Here is a 15,362-nt window from a genome sequence, read left to right on the forward strand (position 1 = left end):
AAGAGATACAAGTTAATTCCATGAGAGCAGCATTAAAGGAATTAGGGTAGGACTCTCCCACTAGCATGTATACCTCGAGGGAACTTAAGGGTAGGAGACAGTCACCAGTGGGAAAGAAAGCGATGGTCCTGACCTGCCATGGGTAGCACATGAGCCCTGAATAAGCTTTCTTATCTGTAAAATGGGATAAGGGAGTAGGAAACAAATAAAATGATAAAGATAAAGCACTGTGAAGCTTTAAAGGTCTAGCTATCTGTAGACTTAAAGTCTTATATAAATGGATATATAAAAGGCTAGCTTTTATATCTCTAAGATTTTTTTTGGCTCTACACTATTATCCAGAGTGGTGTTTCCAGGAGCAGGGATGGATGTGCACTGAACTATTCATACTCTCCCACCAACTCTATTTGGGCAATGGTTAGATTGCTTGGCAAGGTGCTTGGCTAAGGTTAAGCACTGAAATCTATGATGGGAAAACTATGCAGAAGTCAGATTGTCCTCCTCCCCTTCTAATCCAAGACCAATTCTAATCCAATTGACCAATCTAAGACTGGTCTCTAAATACCAAGCCCATGTGCCACAAGGGTCTCTCACAAGGCCATAACTCAGGGAATAGTTGCCAGGCTACATAGAGGTGGGCACCAGGTAAATCACCTATCCTTCTGTCCTGACCTGGGGAGAGGTGTTGGGAACCCAGAGTAGTGAGGATAAAGGATGTTCCCTCCTTGCCTGTCTCACCTAGATTTAGAAGTTATGGACATTCTAGTTGTCCTGTGAATCTCATACTGCATCCTGCATCAGGGAACAGGATGGGGAGCCACCTACAAGCCTTAGGCCCTATCGATCCCCTTGAACATCATCCTCTGGCACCAGACCTCAAGCATGGTTGCTATTGAACCTGCTCTCTGAGGCTTCTGATGCCTTAAATAGTCATCACATTCCACAACCTTTGGTAAGTAGGGTGACATGTCCAGCTGCAAGAGCAAAGTAGAGAATCCTTTGGGATTCTAAAGAAACCGAAAAAAAAAAAAAAAACATGCTGAGACCTGTGGCAGCCTTCCAGGGTATCGATCCCTAAGCTGCCGGCAATCTTTCTATTGGAAAATCCTGTTGACTTTATATCCTCAGCCTTATTTACCTTTGGTTTGTAATTGTTTTTTAATGATTCCATGATCAATAAGTGATTGTATTTATCTCAGTGTTTAATGCTTGCTGTTTCTCTTCTCAAAACTAACCCTGGCTTTTGGGGGCCTCATAGTACTGGGGTATGATTGAGGGTTAAAAGCCAGAACCAAGTCAGATTTTACTATTGACCCCTCTCTTTCTCCTGCCTTCCTTCCCTCTCTCATTCCCTTTTTTCCTTCTTTCTGTCTCTGTCTCTGTCTGTCTCTCTTTCTCTTTCTCTCTAACTTTCTCTCTCTCTTTCTCTCTCTCTTTCTCTCTCTCTTTTTCTCTCTGTTTCTGTCTCTCTTCCCCTTCCCCTTCCCTCCAGATTTCTCTCTTTCACACCACAGACCTTATCATTATCTCACATTATCATTACCACCGACCCCTGTCCTACCAAAAAACAGTTTTCCACCAGGTCAATGAGACTCGTCTCTGTTCTGTTTCTGTTCTAGTTGGACACTGACTGCATAGACTCCTGGGCCTGAATTTCAGGCTAAGCATAGATGAAGAGATCATAACCCTTGTTCTCCCCTAGAAACCGAGGCTATAAAGGAGCACTGCACACAGGACATCCCACAGAGCATGCAAGCACATTATACACATGACATTTATCATGTACATAGTAGTATTCATACAGTACCCCTCATCCCAAACCCTGACACATATGCAATATATGTCACAAAGTGTAAGAGTCACAGCCCTGGAGGAAACATCAGAGATCTTCTTGTATTCTCTTGTATACAAAGAGGCAAGTGTGGCATGATGGGAAGAAAGAACACTGCATTTAAAGACAGAAGACCTGGGTTCAAATCCTATCTCTGAGCCTTACTAGCAATGGGAATGTGGGTGAATCAATTTTCATCTGAAGAATTCCAGTCTCCTCATTTGTCTAATGCAGATAACCAGACTTGGGCTTTCTACCTCGCTAAGGAGGTTTGAGAAAAATAATTTGTAAGCCTTAAAGTGCCAGAGAAATTCTGCTCTATTATTATTAAGGATTGACTCAGACCTTGGAGCTGCAGGCCAAGATTCCTGGGACAAGTGGCTCAGTGCAGACACTACAAGTATGTATACATGCCACACTGGCTGTATCAGTATCATGTCCACACTGTATCTTCCACACAGCATGGTCATCTCTCACAATGCACCCATAGAGCACGTAGCCCATTCTGCAGGTGCACATATTCCATTAATAATGCATGCCTTCCCAGCAGCTCCAGAGGCACTATTCAAAGTGAACTTTATTGGAACTTTAGAAGGTGGAGGGGAGGGGGAATCATGAAACCAAAAGATGACTGATTGGGGCCATATGCCTACCGTCAATCTTGGAAGAACAGCCTCATAAATTCAGTCCCAGTTTGTGCCGGGAAACAACATCCTGTGCTCATAGGAGAGGCAGTTAAGCAGGCTCTGGGAAAGATGCTACATCATTCTTTGTGCCAAGACCAACTTTGGTCCTTTGGAGGATGCAGTTTGGTGGGGTTAGCAGAGACTCCGAGTTAGGGAAGGAGATGAATATTGGTTAACACAAGAGGTGGAATAATCTTCTCAATTTTAAAAGAGGTTGCTCTTGTGATTTTCATAGATGGAAGGAGATTTCTGCACTGCTTGGTGCACCCCGCTCCTCATCTTTATTAGGATGAAATCAGGGGTGCAGACGATCAGGGCCAGTTGACCAACCGAGAATGAGATCCCCTGTCCCCAGAGAGAGAGGTACTATGGGGGAAGCTGAATTCGAAGGGTAACCTGAATTCCCTGGGGCTAAGCTGGAGTTTAGCAGGGTAAACAAAGACAGAGTGTTAGGCAGGAGTCAAGAAACAGACATCACACGGCTGTCCACTCCTGGGAGGCCACTACACATGAACCATGTCAGGAATAGAGAGCCGGAAAGAAGCTGGAGAATGATATCAGTACCATGCTAGCCCCTACTTCTTCTGCCTTAGTCTCGTCATTACTGCTGTAATGTAAAAGTCCAATGGATGTCGCAGGATTGAGATGTGAGAGGGACCTTGAAAATGTTTTCTGGTCCAGTCCCTTTATTTTATAGATGAGGTAACTGGGACTCTGGGAACCTGTTCAGTCATAAGCACTCTCATGGCCTGAGGAACAAAAGTCCCTGGATTGGTCATTCCTTTTAGATAGTGAAGGATGAAAGTGGACAGCCTGAGCAGTCCCAGAAGTAGAGCCCCTGAATCTCCCACAAGAATGTAACGTGCTCCCTGAGGACAAGGATAACTGTTGTTTTGGTGCTTTATCTCACCACTCGGTATTGTGATTGGCACATAGTAGGTATTTAATAAATGCTTTTTGGATAGGATGGAGAACTAATGACCATAAAAGCTAATGACAGCTAACCTTTAAGTAGCACTTACTATGTGCTTTATAATTATTGTGTTCATTTTTGATCTTCACAACAATCCTAAGAGGGAGGTGCAATGATTATCCCCATTTTACAGATCAGGAAACTGAGGCAAACAGAGATAAGTGACTTGCCCAGGTTCACACATCTAGTAAGTGTCTGAGGCTGTATTTGAATTCGAGTCTTCCTAACTCCAGGTCCAGCACTCTATCCAAGATGATGCCTTCCTGCCAATAGCTAAGACTTCTCCATTTTGACCTTCCATCATGCTCCAGGTTGGAAATGGCTCATTCTCCTTATACCCTCATCAGCTGCTTGACCAGCACCAGGGACAGAGCAGACAGGATAAAGGGATTCCATTCCTTTCTTCTTCCTTATTGGCTCTCCAATCCTCATGCTTTATTCAGAGTTTCCCCTCCAAACACTGCATCTGCTGGCAGCTCAGTCCTGCTTCATCAGCAACACTCTAATTAGGTCTAGAGAGATTTGGTTGGTTTGGGGAAGCTGCCAAAGCCCAGTGGTCAGAAATTTATTCCCCACCCCACCCCGCTACTACTCACCGAGTGGGCCCCATGTAATTCCCTTCCCCTAGAAAAGCTTAACGGAGATTTGCAAATCATTCGGCACATATCCGCTAGTCCCTCAGAGATGCAGAAGGCAGGGCAGGCTGTAGGGATGAGTAGGACTAGTTACTAAAGGAGACTGCAAAGTCATCTACTCTAGCATTTTCAAGACAGAAACGGGATTTCAGAGGAGCACAGAGTCACAGGCATTTGTCTGGAATGGGGGTAGTCGAGAGGCAGGACAGAGGACCAGGTAACCCTTTAAACATGAAGGGTTTGCAGCTCTGAGCAAGGAGACTGTCTGACCTCACAGATGTACGGGCCAACAAGAATACCACGGATTTGTTTACGTTATGGAGTTTCCAAAGAGTCTTCTGCACATTCGGTATCCATGGGGAGAGTGGGGGAAAAGAGAAGGGAAATAGCACTTATATATCTCCTACTATGTGCCAGGCGCTGTACTAAGTGCTTTACAAATATTATCTCATTCAATCCTCACAACAACTCTGAAATGTAATTATTGTTTTATAAAGTTGAGAAAACTGAGGCATTTAGAAGTTAACTAATTTTCTCATGGCTACATAGCTAAAAAGTGTCTAAGACTAGATTTTAACATGGGGCTTCCTGATTCTAAGCCCAGCGCTCTGTCAACTGTGTAGTAGAACAAGAATGCTAAATTTGAAGTCAGATGATCTGGGTTCAAATCCCAGCTTTGCCATTTTTTCCCCCTGTGTAACCATGGGCAAGTAATCTCCCCTTCTGGGCTTCAGTTTCCTCATCCATAAAATGGGTATAATAATAGCACCTACCTCATAGGATTATTGAGTGTTCCAAAGATGTGTGTAACCTCATCACTTAACTTTCCATATCCTTATTTTTCTCAACTGTAAAATACAGGAGATGGACCAAATAGCCTTGCATTCCAGCCAACTCTAATCTATGATCCCACGCTCTCATTTAATCTTTTTTTTTTCAAGTCTTACTTTCTGTCTAAGTAACAACTCTAAGACATAAGGGCAAGAGCTAGGTAAATGGGGTTAAGTGACTTACCCAGAGTCACACAACTAGGAAGTGTCTGAGATAAGATTTGAACCCAGGTTCTCCCAACTCCAGGCCTTGGTGCTTTATCCATTCTGCCACCTAGCTTCCCCCTCTCATTGGATCTTTATGACAACCCTTTAAGGCAGATACAGAAGGTATTATTAACTCCATTTCACAAATGAACAAAATTGAGGTGTGGGTTTGAGAGAGGTGGGACTGATCCGGAAGAGAGAACGCTGAATGCTGAGGAGATGACCTGACTCAGGAGGAAATATTACATTACATTTCTCCCTAACATATAGACCCACCAAGTGCCATTTTTCCTCTTGCAGAGGGTGAGGAGAGAAACAAAATTGCCCCTAATTTCTTATGAGGGATTGAATAAATTATTCTTTCAGTCATCCCCACTCCAGGATTTAATTCTGAGCTCCTTCCTCTATCCCCAGCCTACCCTCAGCCAACAGGTAGGATAAACCTGTTTGATTCTTACCCATGGCTTAGAAATAAGCCCGTGAGGGGCAGTTAAGGGGTACGATAGAGCGCCAAGCCTGGAATTGGGTGGACCTGGGTTCAAATCTACCCTCAGACACTTCCTAACTGTGTGGTCCTGGACAAGTCATTTAACCCCAATTATCTAGCCTTTGCCCAGAGATTAAAAAAGAGGGTGGGGGGAAAAGAAAAAAAATCCATGAGCATTTATATAGCAGCTCCTGAGGATACTAAGAGAAAACGCTTAGTACAGGAGCTGTCACATAGCAGGTACCTAATAAGTGCTGATTGACTGAAAAACAGTTTGCTGCCTTCAAAGAATCTGTGCTCTATCCAGGCCTGATTTACTTCCAGCCATTTCAGATTATTCATTTTGACCCAAACCAGGGCCTTTTGAGGTAGAGGATGCTGGAGAGGAATGTGCCCGAAAGCCCATCCCACCCCTGCCTCCCGAGCACCCCAGAAAATCAGAGTATAATGATGGCCCAGGGCATCCGGGATGGATGATGCAAGAGTACAAGGATGAGCCACGAAGGAAGGAATACTCTGAAGGCAGGAGTGTGGGGAGAGGCTGGGGCGAGGAGCAGGAGTGGAGAGTGCCCAGTCAGAAGGGAGGGCTGAGAGAGGGAGAGGTATGGTTGCCAGATCCTCCACCTATCCAGGTGAGTTGTAGCCGCTGTATGTGGAGAAACCTTAGGGTTTACTATTAAAATCATTGATGCAAAGAAGTATAATGCCAGAAGGGGCCTTTGAGATCAGCTAATCCAGTCCCTTCATTGCACAGATAAGTAAACTGAAGCCCAGACATGTGAAGGAACTTGTCCAAGGTCACACACTAAACTGGAAGTAGAAAAGTCCTTAAGCACCAGCTGGCAGCTTTATTTCCTTCTCTTTCCTCTCTCCGAGGGCTCCCGGAATAGAGGCTCCATTCCAGCTCTCTCATCATTAGGTCACAGATGGGATCAAAGAACAAAAGGGACCTAAAAGACCATGTAATCCAATAGAATGAATATGAGATGAGGAAACTGAAGTGGAGAGGGGTCGAGAGACTCGTCCAAGGTCATCATGGTAGGAAGTGATAGATCTGATTGAAACCCAGGTTGTGTAGATCCACCCCCTCATCAGAGTACTCGGGGCAAGAGCCCCAAGTGGGCATACCCTTGGGACCACTATGCCAAGCAAGGCTAAATCAGGAAAACTGCTTATTTACCTTTGTAGCCTTGGGCAAGTTACTCCCCATCTCTGGGGCTCAGTTTCCTCGTCTATAAAGTGAATGAGTTGGACTAGATGATCCTCTGGCAAGGGGCATAAACACATGTGTTCCTGCTTCTAGAAGCCCTGGGACTATAACCTCCCCTTGCTTTAGACTCTCTTGAAAAAAGATAGCAGGGGAAAAAATAGAGCCTGCTCCCTGTCACTCTGCTGCTCCTGAACACACTCATTAACCTCAGGCACATTCTAAGGAAAATGAATAATCAACCTAAGATATGCAGCTGTTGATTAATTTTCCTAAATAGGGGAGCATTCTAAAGCAGCATATTGCGAGGGGAGAAATTCAATAAACAGCATTTGAAACGAATTTAATAGAACACAGGATTCATTACCCAATGGGGTCAAAACACTACACTGCCATTTTTTGTGGTTAGGTGGGGTAGGGTGAAGGAGATGAGATTTGCATCTCCTTAGCAGTGCGGGGGCCATTCTAGGAACTGTTCTTTCAAATCAGGTTCAAGATGTTAATAGCTGATGCCCGAATCTATAATTAATGGGCCTTTGGAGCTCAAGGTAAGAGTTCACAGTGATTCCCCTTTCACAGAATTAAGAAGTGGAGAATGCTTGGCAGGCATTGTTCAGAGAGCCCTCGTCTGCCAGCTGCAGCACTAGGAAACTGGACTTTGGGACAGGAGGAAGGGATGAATAGGACCTGCCGCTATCTCCCCTACTTCCCTCACCCTATCCCCTAATTTTTTTAAGGCAGAGTAGGCTGGAACTATGTGAATATATGTGCTGCGAAGAATGAGCAGCCAGGCAGCTGGACCAAATAAATGGATATTACTCCAAAGTTTGGTTAAATTTTGGTTTTCATGGAAAATCTTTAAGGATTTAGCTTGTAATGAGGAGAACTTGGGTTCTGGTCCCAGCTCTACCTTTCAGACCTTGGGTGACTTTGGGTAAGTTATTTAAGGACTTTAGACCTTGACTGACCAGGTAGGAGGTACAGTGTAAAATGCTGGGGCTCAAGTCAGAAAGACTCATTTTCCTGAGTTCAAATGTGGCCTCAGGCACTTACTAGCAGTATGACCTTAGGCAAGTCATTTAACCCTATTTGTCTCAGGTTTTTCCTATCTGTCAAATGAACTGGAGAAGGAAATGGCAAACCATTCCAGTATCTTTGCCAAGAAAACCCCAAATGGGGTCACGAAGGGTGAGATACAACTGAACAGCAACAAAGACCTTGATTTTCTCATTTGTAATGAATTTGTAAATAAAAGGGCTATACTAGATAATTTATAAGTTCTAGTTCTAATATTTACCATGTTCCCCTTCTAGATCTCAATCACGTGGCCAGGGCCACCTCTAGGCAAGCCCTGAAGAAGATCATTCTTGTGCCTCTCCATCCTCCTAGATTCCAAAATATTCACCCCACCATTCTACTTCAGTAGTAGAAGTTCCCAGAGTTACTCATTCTTTTGAGCCTTCTCCATAAGTCATCTTCTAAAATACTAATGTTACGTGGGGTGAGGAACACCTCAGGGTTCCTCCCTCATTCTCCCCCAGCTCTCCTTTATATCCTAGAAGGGACCCTGGATCAGGAGCGTAATTCTGAATTCCAATTTCAGCTCTTCTTCCCTAGCCCTCTCTAGGTCTTGGTTTGTTCACCTGTAAAAGGAAGAGGTTGAACTGGGTGCTCTGATCATTCTTCTAGCCCCAAAATACTATGATCTCTTTTCTGAAAAAAACAAATCAGCTATATGTTGGCAGTATTTGTTGATGGAATATTCTAGCCTTCTAACAATGGCAGAGAAGAGAATTTTAAGGGGGAAAGACACAGAAGGCAGGCTTTGGTTTGGGGAAGAGGAAAAAGAGGTATAGAATACGTGATTTTCTTCAGGGAAGGTAGCAGAAGAGTACCGGTGTCTTGGGCAAGGGGTAACATTGAAAAATAACTTCACAGTTTTCTCTCTGATTCAAAATCATCTCACTAAGCTCTTGAGAATCATGGTGCCCAGAACTGGACTTGGATTCAGGAAAGGCTGCACTCAGATCTTGCTTCCAACATTAGTTTTTGTGACCTTGCATAAGTCACATAACTTATTACTCCAGACAAATGTCTAAGACTCCAAGTTTCAGGCTAAGCCCCTATTTTCAAGGATAAGGGAAACTCCTCATCCAGAGTTCCCAGGTTTGTTCAAAAATTTCTTTGATCCTCATCTGTAAAATGGGTGTAATAATAGCATTGGCCTGTTTCCTCATCTGCAAAATAGAGATAATACCACCTACTAGTAGGTCTCTGTAAGAGTCAAATAACACAACCTGCTTAATATTCAGCAAATTGTTTAACTTCTCTGGACCTCAGTTTCCTCATCTGTTGGAACTAGAGCTATGATCTTGTGGGATCAAATGAGAACAGGGATACAAAGTACTTTCAAAGCTTTTTGTTATTTTATTATTATATATTACATATATTGTGTATTATTAATGTCCTCATGAACTGACATTGTAAGAAGCAGGCATAGCTCCTTTCACATAAAGGACAGAGTCCCATTCTCCCTTCCAGGGAGTTCCAGTGAAATCGGGGAGAAATGAGAAATTTGAGGGAATATCTTAATAGATTTCCTCTTTATTGGAATGTAGTTCTTTCAAAACAGCTTGGGGAGGGAACAACTAGGTGGCTCAGTGGATTGAGAGTCAGGCTCAGAGATGGGAGGTGCTGGGTTCAACTCTGGCCTCAGGATCCTTCTTAGCTGTGCCATCCTGGGCAAGTCACTTAACCTCCATTGCCTAGCCTTTACTCTTCTGGTTTGGAACCAAGACACAGTTTCGATTCTAAAATGGAAGGGAAGGGTTTAAAAAAAAAAAAAAAAGACATGAGAGTGCCTAGGAATACATTGCAAAGGGAAGGGATTATTGGTTATTAGCTGTGAGAGTGCAGGGAGGCAGGGTAACCTTCAGGGTGCTTGTTGAAGGGGATGGAGGGCAGATAATCGTATCTGGAACAAAACTCTACTCTTTCAAAGCTTCTCCCTCAGAATTCCGGGGTGACCCACGCTGGGACCCAGAACTGGGAAATGCTGTGATAAGGCTCGGAGATGTAGGTCCCTCCCAGCCAATAAAGCAAACCTACACAGAGAAAACTATAAACAACACGGGGGATTTGCATCAGAGCATTGGCCGTGGGGGCCCTGACTCTGCCTGTTGGGGTTATTTATGATCCTGGGAAAATAAGAATTTCCTGGGGAACGAGAAGAATAATGGGCTGGCTGGGGTGGTGGTGGGAAGAAGAGGGCGGAGAGGCTGCTCTGGCCGGACCTCGGTCCTCGGAAGGCAGAGCCTGACGGGAAGGCTGCGTCTCCGGTCCTGGATCCCGTAGTCCTACATTTGCCTTCTAAAGTACGAGATCCTCCTCTCCCTCCGAGTCCCCTCTTGAGGCAGAAGGTCCGGGGAGGGGATCTGAGCGCCGCCCCTTCCTGCCCCACCCACCCCCGCCCCCGGGAAGGCTGACTGGGGGCCCCCTTGGCCCCAAGCCCTCATCCTAGGTGTCTTTGAAGAGCCACAGAACTGTCCAGCAGCATCCTGACTCCCTTGCCCAGCTCGGGAACAGTAGAGGATGCTGGGACCTGACCACGCCCTCGGCTCTTATTCCTCAGGGGGAAGTGTGCGCTCTGCCCTGTGCATCCGGGACCTACGGCCCCAACTGCTCGTCTGTGTGCGCCTGCAAGAACGACGGCGCCTGCTCCCCCATAGACGGCACCTGTACCTGTAAGGAAGGTAAAGCCCCTCCCCCGCCTCCCGAGCCCTCCCAAACCTTAGGCTGCCTTCATCCTCTCGCTGGTAGTCATGAAGCATGAAATAGTGGCAGCACAGGCTTGGGTTCACATCTGGCCTCAGATATTGTGTGACCCTGGGCAAGTCACTTAATCGCCATTTGCCTTAGTTTCCTCATCTGTAAAATGGGGACACCCTAGAGAAAGAGGAAAGGGCCAACCACTCCAGTCTCTTTGCTAGAAAACCCCACGGGGTCATGAAGTCTGGGACGCGATTGACTGAACAACAACCACCTCGTAGCCCTAACACTCACACCTTCCAGGTGCCCACTCGGGCTCTGCCGGGAGGAGAATCTCCCCTAGAGTGGGAAGCACCCATCATGGCAGGGGCTCTATTAAGTCTGACAATGGAGTGTCAACTCCGACAGGCTCTGCCCAACCAAGGAGACTTCAAGTGTTGCCTAGGGGTGAGCCGTCGGCAGGAAGTGCAGAGCTTCTCCATGGAAGGATGCCCTGGTAATGGGGTGAGGGGGAAGCCCCTGAGAGGGTCGTGCCCGCAGCCTGCCAAGGCTCTGGTGACTAACTCAAGTTTCCCTCTTGCAGGGTGGCAGGGGATTGACTGCTCCCTCCCATGCCCTACTGGCACGTGGGGCCTGAACTGCAACGAGACGTGCATCTGTGCCAATGGGGCAGCCTGTAGCCCTATTGATGGCACCTGTTCCTGTTCACCTGGCTGGCTAGGGGACACCTGTGAGCAGTCCTGCCCGGTGAGTGGCCTGAGAATAGAAGTATCTTGATTGTTAGAGCAAGGAAGGGCATAGGGATTAGGCAGATGGAAGACAATAAGCTCCTTGAGGGCAGAGACCTTTTTTCCCCCCTGTTCAACTGACTTTATTTATTTGTTTTAAAATCTTTTACATATAAACTTAAAAAACATAATATATTAATAGATCAATATAATATATTAATTCTATATTATACATAATAATTATATATTTACATTTAATAAATTATTTGATATAAAATAAAAATATTTTAATATAAGTATATTTATATCTTATGCGATAAAAATAAATATATTTATGTCATATAACTAAATATATTAATATAATAAATTATATCTAATAACATGAAATAAATATATTGATATAATATACAACATGCAATAAATATGTTTATATATTACATAATATAAAATTGATATATAACGAGAAATATATATTTATATTATGCAATAACAAAATCAATATATTTATATTATATATGACAATAAATGTATATAATATAATAACAAACTAAATATTAATATAAAAACCATTTTTAGTATTCATTTTAATATTTTATTTAGTTCCCCGGGACAGCTAGGTAGCACAGTGGATAGGGAACCAGGCTTGGATACGGGATGATCTGGGTTCAAATTTGGCCTCAGACTCTTCCTAACTGTGTGATCCCACGCAAATCACCTGACCCCAATTACCTAGGCCTTACTGCTCTTCTGCCTTAGAATTGATAGTATCCATTCCAAGACAGAAGGTAAAGATTTAAAAAAATAATTTTTTTCATTTCTAACTTTTCTTCCATCTCCCTGAGACAGTAAACATCTGATATGGATTTTACATGTACAATTATGTAAATCTTTTTTTTTTCCACATTCGTCCTTTTGTGGAAGAAAACTCGAATTCTTATTTCCCTTTGTATCTCCCCCAGTGCCTTGCATATTTGCCATATTGGTCACCCCTGAGTATAAGGAACACCCCTACATTGAGATCTCTTTGAAAGAAAAAAGAAATAAGGTGTAGGAAGCATCAGGAACGGATTCTAATGCCAGTAACTGGCTGCATTCAGATTTTGCACTGGCACATTCAGGGGAAAGCACAGGCAGGTAGGGTAGCAAATATTTGTTGAATGAATGTTAGCATTCATTTGATGTTGGTTTTCCCTGGTCTCTCCCAGGATGGAACATATGGGCTGAACTGTAGCGAACACTGTGACTGCAATCATGCCGACGGCTGTGACCCCATCACCGGCCACTGCTGCTGCCTGGCGGGCTGGACTGGTAAATCCCTCTGCCCCCTCCACCAGGGGATGAGAGCTGGCTGGCCGAGGCTGACTGGCTCCCTTAATTTGTCTTCTGATAGTCACTTCAACCTTTCCAGGATCTGGATACCCTCTAGATGCCCAGAATTCTTATGTCCCTTTGTATCTAGGGTGAGACATGTTGCTGGGTTCAAATCCCAGGCTGTGTGAGATAAAACAAGTCACTCACCCCACCCTGAAACGTGGCTCAAAGGCTGCTTCATCTCTGTGAAAAAGGCAGGACTTTCTCTTTGTCTTTTTACCTTTTTTCTGAGTTTAGAAATTTGGTTCTGGGTGTCCTGGGTCTGTTTTGGAAAAGCCTCTCAACTGGACCAGGTGGCAAGTATGGACTTTGGCTACAGAGACCCATGACAGCACCTTAAGGAGTCACTGTTTCCCCATACACGAGTGTCTTCATCTTTCTAAGTCTTGGTTTCCCCATCCATAAAAGTGGGATAAATAATAATACTGGTACTATCTACCTCCCAGAGTGGTAAGGAAAGTGCTTTGTAAGTGGCATCATTTGTCATTGTGATTATTGGGTGGAAGGAGTGGATCCGAAGAGGAGGAAGGAACACAGTCCTGATTAATAGAATATTAAACAGGAGAATAATAATTCTGGCACCTGTGGATTAAATAGTGACATAGGTTTAGAACTGGGATGAACTTTTACAGTGATTTAGTCCAACTGCCTCATTTTACGGATGAAAAAACCGAGGCACAGAGAAAGCCACCCCCATCTCTAAACTTGGCCAGAGTCACAATGACAGTAAGCAGAATTTGAATCCAGGTCAGCCCTACTGTCTCCAAATCTACGATTCTTTCCATCTGCACTCCAAAGTCCTTGTCTTCTCTCAGGTTTTAAATGACCCCAGACAGTCTGTCCTGTCACTTAGTTTCCTAACCAACCCAACAGTGTATGTACCCTTTCTTCCACTCCTCAAACCTATTATAATTTTTAGGAGACAAGAGCTATTTGTTCCAGGGTGGAGGGAATGGGGATCCTCGGAGATTCCTATAAGTTTATCAAATTTGGGATTTTTATTCCCTGCTCTGCTGTAGACTGTGGGATCAGAGAGGACAGATGCCCAGCAGTGCACATACAGTCTCTTTCCATCCCAATAACTCCATCTCCCTCCTCCAAATGCTGTGTGCCGATTACACACGTGTGCGGAACTCTCCCCTCCTGAAGGCTTTTACTCACTCTTCTGTTCCTGCTTGGTGAGAGAAAGGGATAAATGGAAAGGTCACCCATTTCCCAAGAAGACCTAATTCCGAACTCATCAGCTGCACTGGGTGCCCCCGCCACCTTTAAGAAAATGCCCACAACTCAGACCCCTCATCCCCATTCCCATTTGGATCCGAGAATGCCAGTACCCGAAAGGTCCCTGGAGTAGTGGGCCTGGCAGTGAGAGATCCCAGCTGATATGTCTTATCGGTGAGACCCTGGGCTGTAAAATCAAGATAATCATACCTCTAACACCAACTTCACAGGGAGGCTGAAAAGATCAAATAAGAATGTCTATAAAGGGCTTTGTAAACGTTACGTGTGATATCATTACCGCCCACAAGATGGTGTGTCTGCAGGGTATTTTGTAAATCTTAGCAGGCCATACCATTCTTGCTCATATTTAGAGAGAACACTTAATGGTTTGCAAAGCCTTTTACTTCCATCAACTCATTTGAGCCTGGTAACCGCCGTATTACTATTTTTATTTTATAGATGAGTAAAACTGGGGCTCAGAGAGGTTCAGGATTTGCCTCAAAGTCACAGCACAAATAGTTGTCTGGGGCAGAATGTGAACCCAGGTTTTCCAGACACTGAGTCCCACACTTTCTGCACTGGGTCTCATATAAATGGGAAGCTAAGTGGCGCCATGGTGCACAGAGCGGTGGGCCTGGTCAGATAGACCTGAATTCAAATATGAACCTAGACACTTACCAGCTGGGTGACTCTGGGCAAATCACTTAATCCCTGTTTGCCTCAGTTTCCTCATCTGTAAAATATGTATAATAATACACCTAATTCAAAAGGGTTGATGTGAAAAATACATGAGATAGTCATTATATGGCAATTAGTGTAGTGCCTAGCACATAGTAAACACTATATAAATGTTAATTATTATTATTAAATGTCAGTTATTGGGAATTGAGAAGAAAGGGGAAATAATCTTATTCAAGGTCTTTCTAGTAGTAAGCGGATGAAGTGAACTTCGAACCTAGGTCTTATGATTCCAAATCCAGGTCCCTTCCTCATATTCCATGGATAGTGGAACAAATATGGTCTCTGCTCTCCCCTGAAGTGCCAGACAAAAGGAGACCAGGACAAAGCATGGTATCCGGATTCCCGTGGAGCCCATGTGTCCAGCGCAGTTTGCCCCGTGACCCTTGAGTCATCTTATCTGACAGCCCTGACTCTTGCTTCTCAGATGAATAATTCAAGGCTACCGTACTCAGAAGTCTCACTTTTGCTACAACTGGAGGTTTCAGGGCAGATTGGGGGTGGGAACCTCCACAGCTGCTCCAGCCCTGGCCTTCTGTCCCTTAACTCAGTCCTTTTCCACAGAATTTGACATTGCAAACAGTAGGCTTCCCTCCCAGGAGCCAACTGGAAATTAGCTTTAATTTTTCATTGACTTAATTTCAAGCAAGCTGATAAGATTTTAATGACGCTTGATGCTT

At 44.4% G+C, this 15,362-nt stretch overlaps 1 protein-coding gene across 2 annotated transcripts in view; it reads left to right on the plus strand.

Annotated features, from left to right (window-relative positions):
* The window catches only part of MEGF11 (multiple EGF like domains 11), a 317,433-nt gene that overhangs the window by 270,129 nt on the left and 31,942 nt on the right, over positions 1-15,362 (plus strand). For both annotated transcript variants that reach the window (XM_044662411.1, XM_044662412.1), the window contains exons 8-10: positions 10,488-10,608; positions 11,208-11,371; positions 12,558-12,660. In XM_044662411.1, the coding sequence (XP_044518346.1) occupies positions 10,488-10,608; positions 11,208-11,371; positions 12,558-12,660 (388 nt within the window). The remainder of the gene's footprint in view (positions 1-10,487; positions 10,609-11,207; positions 11,372-12,557; positions 12,661-15,362) is intronic.

This window comes from Gracilinanus agilis, chromosome 2, assembly GCF_016433145.1.
Source record: "Gracilinanus agilis isolate LMUSP501 chromosome 2, AgileGrace, whole genome shotgun sequence".
NCBI classification, from domain to species: Eukaryota; Metazoa; Chordata; class Mammalia; order Didelphimorphia; family Didelphidae; genus Gracilinanus; species Gracilinanus agilis.